Below are 14,461 nucleotides of genomic sequence, written 5' to 3' on the forward strand. Positions count from 1 at the left end.
CGCTTGTCTAGTGTACTACTTAAAGGTTGACAAAACTGTTTTAATCACTTTTGACAATGTTTTGAAAACCAAAAATATATATAATTGAGAATTCATCCTGCACTAAACAGATTTTTGTCCAATCAAATGCTTACTAGAATACACCTCCAAGTTCCACTAGCGTAGCACATTATGGCTCACGGCTGTGATGTAACTAAAAAGCTAAATACATTATAAAATTAAAATTAAAAAAGGGCAATGAACACTTTAATATGTCCCACTCAATCTTTCTGCTTCATTAGGAATTTTGTTTATAACGGGAACATTTTTTGTTTGTCAAATAAACTAACAGGCCTTTAAAACAATATTCATGATGCTTATAATGGAAAAATTATACAAAAAAGTGTTCCATTTTATTTTCATTCTAGGAGTATCTGAAAACAGCTTTTCTGATTTTATACAATTGCACAATATCTGTAAAAAAGTAGCATTTGGATCTTTAAAAATACAACTTCAGTAAAATACAGCACATTAAAATATTGATTTATCCATTCTATTCTCCAAAAACACATTTAAAAACCTATAGTAAAAAAAATTATAGTTTGTCTTCTACATTCATGTCTAATAATACTTTCTATAAAAAATGAATCACATAAAAGTTCATCGGGCTATAAAGAAGGATCCTACTGAATATTAACACATAGTTAGAGTGGCACCTTTTGCAGTAAACATCTGCACTTGGGGATATGACTTGGCACCAAGCTGCTTTAATTTAATGCTGATGCTTTGTTCCTCTTGATCTAATTTCTGCAATGAATCACATTTTGTCCAGGAGCATGCCAGTTTAAATCTTCTCAACATAGTTGCCAGGAAACATGCCTTCCTTTCCTCGAAGACGGCCATTCCACCAACCTGAGGGGTCTGGAAAGACAGCACATTTTGGGTTAGTGCAGAATTCACTTACCCAATATACCCTGTATAAAGTTAACTTTTAAATGGTATAAAAATAGATTACCTTCACGTAGGAGGTCTACGATTTCATCTGCTTGAAAGCTGAGCTCATCCGTGTCTTGGGCTTCATAAGCGTAAAGTGCTCTGCATTGTGGGGTGCGGGGTCTGGGTTTGGGCTTGGGCTTGGGTAGCCCTGACCCCGGGAGAGGCTTGTACTCTTTCGAACGTCTGCGTTGAATCCTGAGAGAAAAGAGCGTTTATTTTCTTTGAAAAACTAAAATAACCAGAAACAGTACTAATTGGAATAAAAAATAAAATAAAAAAAAACTGGTAAAACCTGAAACTAAACTAAAATACATTTCTATGAGTCCAAAACTAACTAAAATAATATATATATAAAAAAATCATATATTTGAAAAAGAAAATTGATTAAAAAAAATCTAAACATTATTTTTAGTTTAAGGTATCTGACAAAACTAAACTAAAATTGAAAATATATATATATAATTAACCTGTGACAGAATTTATTTCCCCCGAAAATGTTTGAGTTACTATTATTAACTTAATTGTGTCATGTATTGATCTGTGAAAACTAGTTCCAGCTGAATAATCTTTCCGATTGTTAAGTCTTCAGTTAATATAGCTTGGAGGATAAGATACTGATGATTGCTTTTATTGGAGCTTCCTGCTGTCATATTCATCTCACCCTGCCACGCCTTGATCAGGAACTTTCATGAAGCCCATATCGCTATTGGCCTGACTCTCGAGCTGACTGCGGCGAGATCCCTGGAGTCGGGGAAGGGTGGGCTGATCCATACTGGACTGCTGACGGAGCAGAGAGTTCCTAATGGCGGGCTGCCCTTGAGTTCCTCTTCCTCGACCAACAGACTTGGGAGCATCTGATATTACAAGCCATTAAACATTTTAAAACCATTTCTAAAATAGTTTAGTAGCAAATTCATTTTAGTGAAATATGTAAAACTGTGGCCTTACCACGTGAATACTGGCCTACATTGCGATTCTGGTTCCCCATGTGCCTGCTTTTTCGGTTATCACGCCGAGTGGGTCCTGTAGAATTGGTAAATATGTTACAAAAAACGTATCACAGTTTCCACAAAAATATTCTTACAATATATTAATAGAAAACAGTGATATTGTAAAAAATTATTACAATTTAAAATAACTGTTTACCTGTATTTTTGATCTAGTAAATGTAGCATTGGTGAGCATAAGAGACTTATTTCACAAACATTACAAAATCATACCAACCCAAATACCGTATATATATATATATATATATATATATATATATATATATATATATATATAATTATTTTTATTTTATATGGCCCATAAAGCTATTAAAAAACATTTTGCACACATGACTGTAAACAGACAGCACACAATCTATAAGAGGTTAAAGGGATAGTTCACCGAAAATGTTTTATTCTGTCATCATTTACTCACTCTGAAGTTGTTGTCCAACCTGTATGAATTTCTTTCTTCTGCTGAACACAAAAGAAGATATTTGAAGAATATGGGTAACCAGACAGTTTATGCGCTCCATTGACTTCCATAGTACCGGAAAAAAAAATACTATGGAAGTCAATGGGGCCCATCAACTGTTTGGTTATAGACATTTTCTAAATATCTTTGGTGTTCAGCAGAAGAAAGACATCTATTCGAGTTTGGAACAACTTGAGGGTGAGTAAATGACGACAGAATTCTTATTTTTGAGTGAACTATGCCTTTAACCCATGCACTGTAAGCCACTAAACTAGTTTTTACTAAAATACGAAATTTCAACACAGACTCACTTGCGTTTTTAGGCAGACCGGGGCCAATACTGACACCCAAGGCCTTGCTGCTCGGCTTCAGAACTGCATCGTCGCCCTGAGCCATCTGAAACTGGATCTGTCGAGAGCCAGCAGATGCAAACGGACCCCATCCCCCTTTCTTCACCTTAAATTCAAGTCTGAGTGTGAAATATGTAGAATGTTAGAACCACAAGAGTATGATGCAATACAGCACATGGTAAATTTCACAGTGAGGGAAACATTGCTCACAGGTTGTTGAACTTGAGCGGCAACTTTTTCCGCGTTTTTTCCTCGTAACGCTTGTACAGCAGACTGAGGAACTCCGTTTTAAAGACAGACTGCAACACACTGTCATATTCATCCTCGTGCAGTATGAAGAGGTCATCCTGTAGTGTGCTGAGAAAAGAGATCCACCCACCATCATCATGCAATTCAAAAAAATGACAAAAACTTGCTTAAATGCTTGCTCAAGTACTTTAGTGTTAGAAAACATTCAGATTTTTCATTCTGCTGTAATTGTATGATTTATTAGGGATATTGAAGCTGTAATGTAGGGATAACACTCAAGTCCAAAAGGTTATCAAGCATATTGCATGAAAAAGTACCTAAGAGAGACAGACTGGATCTTCTCCACCTCAATCTTCCTCTTCAAGACCTCCTGGATCTGGCCTTTCTCAGGACCCTGTTTCACCTTCTCACGTCCAATCAGATAGAGGAACTTAGGGGTGAGAATGAGGTCACGCTTGACAGTCTGTGGGTGTTGAAACAGCATGTGAGTATGTGATCACATGAAACATGTCAGATGAACTACAATGTGCAGAACGAAACATCTGTTGCTGAGGAGCTTCAGTAAACTAGCACAAAATACGTCTTGACAGTTACCAAGGAAGTGATCCATGAGTTTTTAGTGTGTTAAATGGGACTTTGAGTCATACCTTAAATCTGCGGTCGTATTTGACCACCACGTCAGCAAAGTCAATCCTCTCCCTGCGACCCACGAACTGTCGAATCTCCGGGTGGTTGTCCGTGCCGATGTAGTCTCCCATGAAATTACGGTTCAGACTGTTCTTTCGTCTCTCCTTCTTGTTCAACAGGAGGTCAGAGGCTGGTAAAGTAAAGAAGCAATGTGATTTAACATCAATTTCATCTAATTGTATTCCCAAGGCCTATTGATTGTTACAGAGGAACAATGAGATCTGGTCACAAACTTAGTCGTCTTTATCAAAAAATGTCACAATTATTATTATGCAGGTATCAAAGTAAAAAATCTGAGTTTGCGCTCACCTTCCTCTCGCATGCGGACATACTTGCGCACAGCGATGTGTTTGCGCCAGGCTTGTTGGATTACACGAGCATATCCGTTGTATTTTCTTTCCCTCATTTCCTCCAGCAGGAACAACTGTAGATCAAAATGTCATTTATTTTTCATAGTGATCACTGTGATTTCAGAATATCATCAAAATGCAAAGACAACCACGAAATGACCAAAATAACTGAGAAGTGTGTGTGTGTGTGTGTGTGCATACAGAGTCTATTAACAATGTTATATAAACAATGTTTTGGAAATACAGCTACACAAGAAGCCATTTGAACAACAGCTGAAGAATATTGACCTAATGTGACTGAATTACATTTAGTAATCTTTTGCACAACGCCAGAGGAATGCATTTAAGGAGCCAAACTGAGAAGTAATTCAATTTGTCCATGACGAAAATAAACAGACCCACTGTAAAAATGTGTAACAATGGCAACACAGGAAGATAACATGGCCTCAAATGTTCATTTAATGAATTAGATCATTGAAAACATTTCAGAAAACAATCACATCAAATCACAACTGTGAAATTATATGTTCACATTAATACCTTCAAGTTACAAACTAAACGGGTGGTCCCACTACACCTTTAGTGCCATTGACTTGCATTCATACGCATGCAAATGTGGGAGACAGGAAACGCACGCTCGAGCGAAGAAGTTTTGCATTTCGCTGTTTTCCAAATTTCAAGTTTGTTGAACTGTAACCCTGTAAATTTGTATCACGTGAAGACGTGAGACCAATAGCAGATTGATAGGCAACAGTGACATTTTAGCTGAATTAAAAGAATGAATTTTTTAATTAGCAGGATTGCAGTAAAGTAGAGCACATTTATGATGTATCAGTTGTTAAATTTAGCTTTTTTTTAAATGCGCCGCTGAGTCATTTTGCAACCATTGCAGTGTCTGTAGACATTTTGCGTGCTCAAATTCTAGTGTGACCGTGGTATAATACATACAGATTCTGGGGCCTTGATGAAGATTTTTGTCTTGCCCAGCTGGTACTGGTCAGAGTCCATGTTGACAGATTTTAAAAGGTGTAGGACACCCTGTTTCTCATCTCCACGCCACTGGGGCCATGTTTCTTTGGTCAAGATTGCATATCTGAGCAAACATAATAGAACAGTTCATTATAACACATTACATTTTATAAGTGCAACTTATCAAAATTCCCATATACAGCATTAACATGCATTATTAAGTGGCGATTTTACCTATGTAGGAATTTCTTGAAGGCACGTCGGAAGGCGTAGCCGGCCCTGCGCACTCGGATGTTCTCTCGAAGTCCAAGATACTCCACCTGGTGTTTGACTCGGCTTTCCTCCCAGTCGCGAGCCTTTTTTGTCTCGTTAGGCTTGATGCATCGAATATAGTGAGGTGTGCATTTCATTAACGTCTGGACAAGATTATTTGCTTGTTTCTGTAAAGGGAGCAGAGAGAAAAATCAGACAGAAAATAAACAATAGCATTACAAACATTTATGAGTATAATATCACATTCATATATAGCACAAAACTAAGTATACACAGGCCCCAAAACACTCGCCAAATGCAAACTGCATGTAAAGTTAGCCAGTAACTTTGTTAGGAACTGAAACATAATACATGTTTTAAATCAAATCGTAGGAATGTTTCTAGTTCTAGTTAAGCGTGCATTTCTTTATTTCGTAAATCAGTTATTTCACCTTAATCTTTGAACCTGCAGTGGAGGGACGGCCCCTTTTCTCAGCCTCGAGGTTATCTGGGAACAGATCTTTGATGAAGGCGCTGTGGAGATGACCAGGAAAAAGGGATTAACCATTTCAAGCGCATGGAAGACATAACCAGAGCTGACTCTAGTCAAGTAATGCACCACAGAATATCTCTCGCAAAATGAACTCATCATCCTCCATAAAAACGCTACACCATATTGATTTTATGATTTATTAATGTGACTTCTTATTTCATTAAGGAAATACAGCTGAACTGCAGATGTTCTGCATCGGTGCACAAGTGCATTAGGGGCTTTTAAAAAGCTTGAGCTGGCATGGGCTAAAAAAAGCCAAATAACCACTTACAACTCACTGCTCTGCATGAGCTCGATGATGTCATTGAACAGCACATCCCTGTTCCTCTCACAGAAGCCGCTCACATCATAAGACACCTGGAAATAAGGGCTCTTATTACTCTCAACAAGAAGAGAATCAATATCAGTGTGACTCTACTTGCTGTAAAAGCAATCTCTAAAACACATCTATATTCAGTCATATTTCAAACCATCCATTCTCCAAACAGCTTGTCCTCTGTTATGTGCTGGACCAAAGAACAATTTGATAAAAAGAGATTCAATCAGTTTAATTAGTAAAAAGTCAAAGCTATGAGATGCACACACTGCATCCACAGGGGGCAGTGTTGTAGCCATAAGTTTTACATGAGTCCACTTCCCTATCCGAAAAACCTGAGGTCTGTCTGACCCGAGAGTCCCTCGGACACCGGTCTGGTATTAGCAGTCTTGAGTAATTTAATTTAAAATCAATTCTTTACCTAATGGACCCGAGAATACCCAAATTATTTTAAAATATGCCTACTTTCTATGTGCAAATTACTAAACCCTCCATTCGAGAGAGTAATTGAGGGGATTTGTTTATTAATATTAACTTTAATATAAATGTCCTTGTCATTTGGAGTACAGGAGAATTACTTTCATCTACAAATAATGTAGAAAGATGGGCATACTTTTAAATCTATGTATTGCCATCGGGTCTCGACTGATCTCATTTTATTGGGTCGGTCTTTTAAAAAAAAAAAATTTTGCCTGTCGGGTTAGGGTAAGAAGTGATTGGGGTCAATTTTGGTCGGGTACATATCTTAGGACCCGAAAAGCCCATTACTTCCAACCATCAAAAAGATGCATTTTATACATATAACCTGATTATGTTTACCATTTATTCATGAGTTTGAAACTTTATTTAGCTAAAGATGTTTGCTAAATAGACATTTACCAACTTATAGAGCTCTATTTGAACATTTGAAAAGTGTCTCTTACCTTGCCTGCATAGTGGTGCACTATGAAACCTTTGTTCCAGCTGTTGAAATGCTCATGGGTGCCAATTTGTGACTGCAGTTTTTGCAGCAGAGTCTGGTCTGCACCTTCTCCTTTTGCATGCATGGTGGCACACACATCATCCAAGATGCTCATGATGCCAATTGGATTCTGGGTTATTAAGATGCCCATTAGATGTAATTAGTCTAATGGGTGTTGTTATGCATGACAACCATTTTGATGCAGAAAACCCAGAAAGTGTGAACTCACCACTTTGGATTCAATTAAATCACATACGACTTTGTTGTTAAAGTACTCAATGGGGGTCCATTTGATTCCCTCCTGCACATACTCTTCCTGCAAAAGAGTTAGTGGAAAACATCAGCAAACACTTCCATAGTGGTCTTTTAGTATTGGGTTATTAAAAATCATTATTCTCACCTGCTCCGCTTTTAGTGTGAGCTCGATAAAAATCTGCTGCAGTTTTTCATTCACAAAGTTAATGCAGAATTGTTCAAATCCATTTTTCTGGAGAGGAAAAGACATGAGGTTATTTTAAATGAATGCGAGTTTAAAAAAAAAAAGGAAAACATTTAGACTAAATTAGACTAAACTAAATTCACCTGAAAGATTTCAAAGCCATAGATGTCCAGAACTCCAATGTTTAAATCCTCACGGTCTTTCTGCATTGCCTTGTTTATGACCTGCAAATGAAAGCAGAATCTAATTCAAATTAAAACATGTTTGCTTTTTGAGACATATACACTACCGAAAAGTTTGGGGTCAGTATAAGATTTTAATGTTTTTTAAAGAAGTCTTTTACACTTACCAAGGCTGCATTTATTTGATCAAACATACAGTAAAACAGTAATACTGAGAAATATTACAATGAAAAAAAAAACTCTTTTCTATTTGAATATATTTTAAAATGTAATTAAATTATTAATTTCTTTCCACAAAAAAATATCGTACTACTAACCCCAAACTTTTGAACACTATTATATACCATATGTAAAAACACAAAACAATTTGGTAATTTTAATCTAGCAGATTGACTTACATCAACCAAGTAGTCAAAGAGCCTAGAATACAGTGCTTTAGACAGGGCGTCTCGAGTGAATGAGGCCTGCTCCGTGTTTAAGGTGACCGAAATAGTCTCCGTCTTGCCACCCCACTTGCTGTCCATGATGCGACTGGTCAGTTTGTTCTTTAGACCATCCTGATTGATTCCCAAAAGGTACGACGGGAATGCCAGGACTGCAGCAGAGTGAAAGTGAATTAGGCAAGATATTTATCCATGTACAATGCAATCATTTCTTGTTTTTACTCAATGGAATCAGATACACAGACCAGCGAAATGAATAAATGCAAGCATAAACTCACAGTCTTCACTCTCCACCACAGCATAGTTGCCCTCCTCTCTAAAAGTGATGTTTCCAAGATGGAGGATTGCCGCCACAATCTGCAGCACAGTATCCTGTGCATCCACAGACAGGCCGACCACAGACATGGCAGCCTAAAAATGTAATATTTATAATGTATCATTATGAGATTGTTTATATTGAATGGCAGGGACACAACCAGATGGTTTGTATTAGGATACAATGTTTTACACCCACCATTGTGTCTTGAAACTCCTTCTTGTCATTGACTTCCTCCACGGTGTAGGTGCTGGACTGGTTTAAGTAGAAGTAGTAATCAGGGGTTGTCACGCCTAAATTCTCTCTTTGCTCCTTGGTGGCTCCTTCCAAGAGCTGACAGAAACATTGGAAATAAACCAGTGGTGTCAACAACATACAGGACTTTTATGCAATTTAAAAACTCTAATCTTCAATACGCCCTGATTAAGTAACATAAGCTATTAGTATGACACAATACAAACAATAATGGCCTTGAAATCATACTGTCCTAACATGACAACAATTTGCCAACTTGCATTACACATCATTCCCTGCAATGACCTTTTCTTGGACTTGTTTTAATGAGTTCACAGGTTTACCTGGTAGTATATATGGAAATTCCTTTCCCCGTTGTTTTGAGACACTACTCTGGATTTTTCCAGGAGGAAGTTGGAGATCTTTCCACCATCAGGTTCTCCTCCTCGGCTGAACTGTATTTCAAAGTATTTTCCCTGAGGTATGAAATAAACACATCATGCAGTGAACTCAAAGCTTGTGCACTGACATTATTACATATTACGAGTGATGACATACAGTACCACAGCAGAAAAGGGAATGAACAGTAAAGCCTACTGAACTACATCTTCACAGTCTACACACACACAAACTGCACTCCTGCAAACAAGCTAGGACATGTTGAGAACCAGCATGCTCCAAATGACATTCTTAAAACTAGACAGCACACTGATTCAAGAAACTGAACAGCAGAGAGGCTAATATGCTCCTCCTTACAAAAAGATTTTAAATAATATTTCAAAAAAAACAATTAAATATTTTATAATTTGCATATAATTATAAATATTCAATATAATTTAAAATAATGATATGTACTTTTAAAATTAAAGATTACATTTTGTAACTTTTATAAAATTAGATGTATATTTTACTGTATATAAAATTATACACACAATATATACACAAAATTATATATATATATAGACACACATATACATGCACGTGTATGTATGTACATATATATATAGATAGAGAGAGAGAGAGAGTGTAACTAAACATTGCAGCAAGACTTACAAAGCGACTGGAGTTGTTGTTGCGGACGGTTTTGGCATTCCCAAATGCCTCCAGGAGGGGGTTAGACTGGAGAATGATGTCTTTAACATGCTAAACGAGGAAAGAGGAAACCACATGATGTCACAGACAGTTAAAGTATGCCATGTAGTATATACACTAAACACTGTTCATGTATTTAAACTATGAAAAACAGTTTAAATTATAATTTTATAGTTCCTGTTTCGTTCCATTTACTTAGTCAGATCTGGTAATGATATGTTCAATGTCACAGAGGAACAAAGAGATCCCTGTTTCTGATCTCAGATAACAGTCTGGGTGATTTCAAGGGTGCAACATTTCACATACAATGGGAAAAAAATGTGGGCAATATTAACAAAAGAAACAACCACACCCATGAGTTCACAGATTTTGGGTTGAGTTCAATCTGACTCTTTTTAGCCAAATGGCCATCTAGCCCAGAGATTCACAAACTTTCTTGTCAGCCACACCTGTTTGACCTAAAATACTTACTTGAAGTTCCTCCCTGAGGTTTTAAGTTAATTTAATTTACCTCTGGTAAATGGTGACATGACATGCAAGTCAACAAATAAAACACTTAATCTTTTTTAGTAAGCATTTTATTTATTTATTTGAAAATGCTTTAATTTTTAATGAATTATCAGCTTTTCATCAAACCCCCTGAGGTTCCTCCCAGTTTAGAAAACCCTGATCTAGCAGATGATAAACTCACCTGAACTTTAGGCCCACCTCCTGAGACTTTCGAGATGTAGCTCATAATGTACTTGGCTGCCACTGTCTTTCCTGCTCCACTCTCTCCGCTGTATCACAGACACATTTAGATCACATATAAAGCAAACATTTGATGTCACACGAATACTTGGTGCCTCATGGTGAGGGCGTCAGATCCTTGATCCCTGACCTGATAATGACACACTGGTTCTCTGAGTCAATCATCATGTTGCGGTACACATTGTCGGCGAGAGCGTAGATGTGGGGGGGATTCTCGTACTGTGCCTGGGAATGACAGCATACATGTGCAGTTTAATACGGCTGTCTTGGAAATTTAAAAGTCACATTTGCATGAAATTGAGGCAGTGACATTATTCCGTAACACCTTCTGATTTGCATATGTGCTTTCTATGATTTGGGCCATCCAGGGGAAGATGTTAACAAATACATATCCGTAGGCAGTCTCTGGAAGCACAATGGCAAGACTGGACATGCAATGGCATTGCTCTGCTCCGTCTGGCCATGTTTAAATGTCTTATCCTGCAGGAATGATTATTCATCTGAGCTTTAATTCCATTTCGTATTCATGTATTTAGGTGTGCTGTACGGTTGTACTTACGGCTCCCTGATACAGTTCAATCTCACGGTCTGTGAAATATGGCAGCTGTTTAAAGGGGTTCACTGATATCAGCACAGGACCAATGTATGTCTGAGGAGTTGTGGTTATGGAAAAAACTAAAACTGGTAGGTTGAAGAAAAAAAAAAAGAGATGAAAACGATCACTAGAAGCAGTATTGACATAAGACTAAATTCAAGAACAATAACTAACCAGATATGTACTAGGGCTATTATAGGTAACCAAACAAAAAACTAAAACCATTAAAAATAAATAAATAAATAAATAAAAACTTGAAATAAAATGTTAACTTTTCATTTTGAACTTAATGAACAAAAATAACAAAAACAGAAATACAAGTGTAGACATTTAAAAAAACCTAAAACTTGGCAAAACACGCAACTAAATTACTAAAAATATAAAATTATATAAAATGAAAACTAAAAATATAAAAATATTAATAAAAATTATAATAGTAATTCAAAATATTATAAAAAAATATAATAGTATCGATAATAGTTTATATGATACTAAAATAACACTGATATTTTGATATTATGGTGCTTGCCAATGCAAAACTCACCACCACAATGTTAGGGTACTGAGGGCGGTTGCCAGGGTGTTGCTATGCAGTTGCTAAGGTGTTCTGCATGGTTGCTAAGTGTTCACTTTTTGGTGTAAGACATTGAGACCACCCCAAATATCTGGAATATTTAGATATGATATACCGGACTCCCTAAATAAAGTATTATACTAATAAGGCTGCATTTCTTTGATCTAAAATATTGTGAAGTATTATTACAATTTAAAATAACAGTTTTATGTTTTCATATATTTTTACATTTAAATTATGCTTTGATTGCAAAGCTGCATTTTCAGCAGCCATTACTCCAGACTTCAAAAGTCATTCTAATATGCTGACTTGGTGTAACATTTCTAATTGTTATCAAAGTTGAAAAAAGGTGATGATTAATATTTTTGTGGAAACAAATTATTATTTGATGAATATAAAGTTCAAAATAACAGAATTTATTTATAATATAAATATTTTGTAACATTATTTATGTCTTTATTGTTAATTTATCAATGTGATGCATCACTGCTGAATAAAAATATTTATTTATAAAAAAAAACAAAAAAACCCTTACTGAACTTTAGAAAGGTAGTGTATAAGTATGCCAGACCAAATAACCAAATAATTATTGTACATTATAAACATAAGGATACAAAAATGTAGTCATCCATGTATCTTTTCTTGAGGTTCTCTGTGATGGCTTCTTCACTGATCTTGGAGAGGAGGACCATGTCGTCCACACCACTGACCTTCACATTCTGGGTCTGCCAGTGATATTTCTCTTTGCTCCCCTGTGCGAGAGAGAACGAGGACAGGTTATTTATTCAAACATCTCTTTGGTCACCTGGGATCAAATGCTGACACACTGTTGGGTAAATAAAGCTTTAAATGCTTCTTACAACTTTAAACATTTGCCGGCACTGCATTAGAGACGGGCTAGTGTTCAGCAGAATTAATAAGTTAACAAGTTAATTAAAGAGTTAATAAGTGTAAGAATATACTGATTAACTGAGAGCCAGTGGTAACCATGCACATACTGTAGGAGGAAATTACATTTACTGTATAAAATACTTTCTGTTATGAGTGCTTTCATAAGACGTTAAATGTTAAAGCCTCTGACACTTTGACAAGACTGGACTATGACAAAAACAAAACTACTACTGAGCCTTTGAGCTCACTTATAGATTAGATTCACAAGCATTATTATGGGATAGTTCACCCACAAATTAACTATTCTATAAAATTGTATGGAAGTCAATGGCTACCGTCAACTGTTTGGTTACTAACATTCATTAAAATATCTTATTTTATGTTCAACAGATCAACGAAACTTATACAGGTTTGGAACAACTTGAGGGTGAGTAAATAATGACAGAATTTTCATTTTTGGTTGAACTATCCCTTTAAGTCAGGCAAATGCGATCCAGGTCTACAACAAAACGTGACGTAAGCCATATTTCTATAAGCCTCAAGCAATAAACTTTAGGCAAATGCCATAGCAAATGCTCAGTTAAGTATGACAATTCAAATCTGTGATAAACATTACAAAAGTATCTCCTCCTTGCATAAATCTGAGAATATTTGAGCTTCCCTCCAAGAATCTGAATAGAAAAATAAAATTCCACAAATGTTTTATTTTCAGGCTTGAATTGACTTTGAACTCAAATTACTCTTATGTAATTTATTAATGTATGATTTTTTTCCAAAATGGAACTCACTGGTATTTTCATCAATAGAATTTTAGGATATAAATTGGACATTTAATTTTCTTTCCTTCCATGAATCCTAGGATTTTATGAAGTTATTGTGCTTTAGATTGATTTCTTCTTTATGTAATGTTATGTACCAAAATCGAGTTTGATAGAGTGTTTGACGAGCAAAACATTTTCCAGCTAATATCCTAAATGTTTTTCAGAAGTTGTTTCTGGACCATTTATTTAGGCCATACTCATGAGTTGAGAGATCAACTCTGATAGGAAAAATAAGGCGTAAGTTAAATGTCTTCAAGTCTTTTAAATCTTCATAAATCTTCAATTAAAATGCAACTTCTATGTTGTGTAGTAGCTTAGTAGCCATGCCTATCGAAAAATCACAACTTTGTGAACAAGATTTAGAGCCAGCGGCAGCTCTTCATTTATTAACTCAACATTTAGAGCCAGCTGCAGCTCTTTATTGACTAACTCTACATAACAATTTTAATAAGCAATTTCAAGTTTTTTAAAAGCACTTACCATGATGAATTAAAGGTAGCCTACTTCCTGTATCACACCCTTGATTAACTTCCAGTCCTGTGTTGGACTCCTCGAGGAACTCTTGCAAGCTTCAGGTGAAACTCCAGGATTAAACTAGTCGTCCATTTGATATTCCATCTACAACCTCCAATACAATTTCGTAATTATATCCCAAACCGTAAACGACTGTAGATATAGTGGTTAATGTATCGGAAACACTGTAAAACGATTAAATGATTGGTTCCACACGGGTGTTGTCCATGCAGCGGCAAGTGTAGGCAGGTATCGGAGAGTTTTTCCTTCTCTCGGTTGCGGAAGGAATCGCAGATACTCACACATAACGGCGCCACCCCACGATCCTGAACGGATTTACCTGCGCCACAGGTAATAATCACAGCACACTACAAGCACATGGAAATTAGCCTTTGGGCCAGGGATGTAAGCCTAGCTAGTGAGGTTAAACGATTTTAGTGCAACACATTCAAAATGTTATTTATAAAAAGGTAAGGGGTCAAAATGTC

At 36.3% G+C, this 14,461-nt stretch overlaps 1 protein-coding gene across 1 annotated transcript; it reads right to left on the minus strand.

Annotated features, from left to right (window-relative positions):
- Positions 1-161: 161 nt before the first annotated feature.
- myo1eb (myosin IEb) lies at positions 162-14,372 on the minus strand. Its single transcript, XM_079625634.1, has 27 exons — positions 13,941-14,372; positions 12,363-12,500; positions 11,139-11,228; positions 10,710-10,804; positions 10,521-10,608; positions 9,791-9,880; positions 9,082-9,213; positions 8,702-8,836; positions 8,466-8,598; positions 8,143-8,339; positions 7,706-7,786; positions 7,524-7,610; positions 7,353-7,439; positions 7,086-7,253; positions 6,118-6,203; positions 5,746-5,827; positions 5,276-5,481; positions 5,021-5,165; positions 4,032-4,146; positions 3,683-3,852; positions 3,353-3,498; positions 2,997-3,143; positions 2,748-2,905; positions 1,924-1,998; positions 1,637-1,829; positions 995-1,170; positions 162-900 (listed from the first exon to the last, which is right to left on the minus strand). Exons 1-27 carry the CDS (start codon positions 13,941-13,943, stop codon positions 824-826), a joined length of 3,300 nt encoding a protein of 1,099 aa, XP_079481760.1. The 5' UTR covers positions 13,944-14,372; the 3' UTR covers positions 162-823.
- Positions 14,373-14,461: the final 89 nt, after the last annotated feature.

The sequence above is a fragment of the Phoxinus phoxinus genome, assembly GCF_949152265.1.
Source record: "Phoxinus phoxinus genome assembly, chromosome: 10".
Lineage (NCBI taxonomy): Eukaryota > Metazoa > Chordata > Actinopteri > Cypriniformes > Leuciscidae > Phoxinus > Phoxinus phoxinus.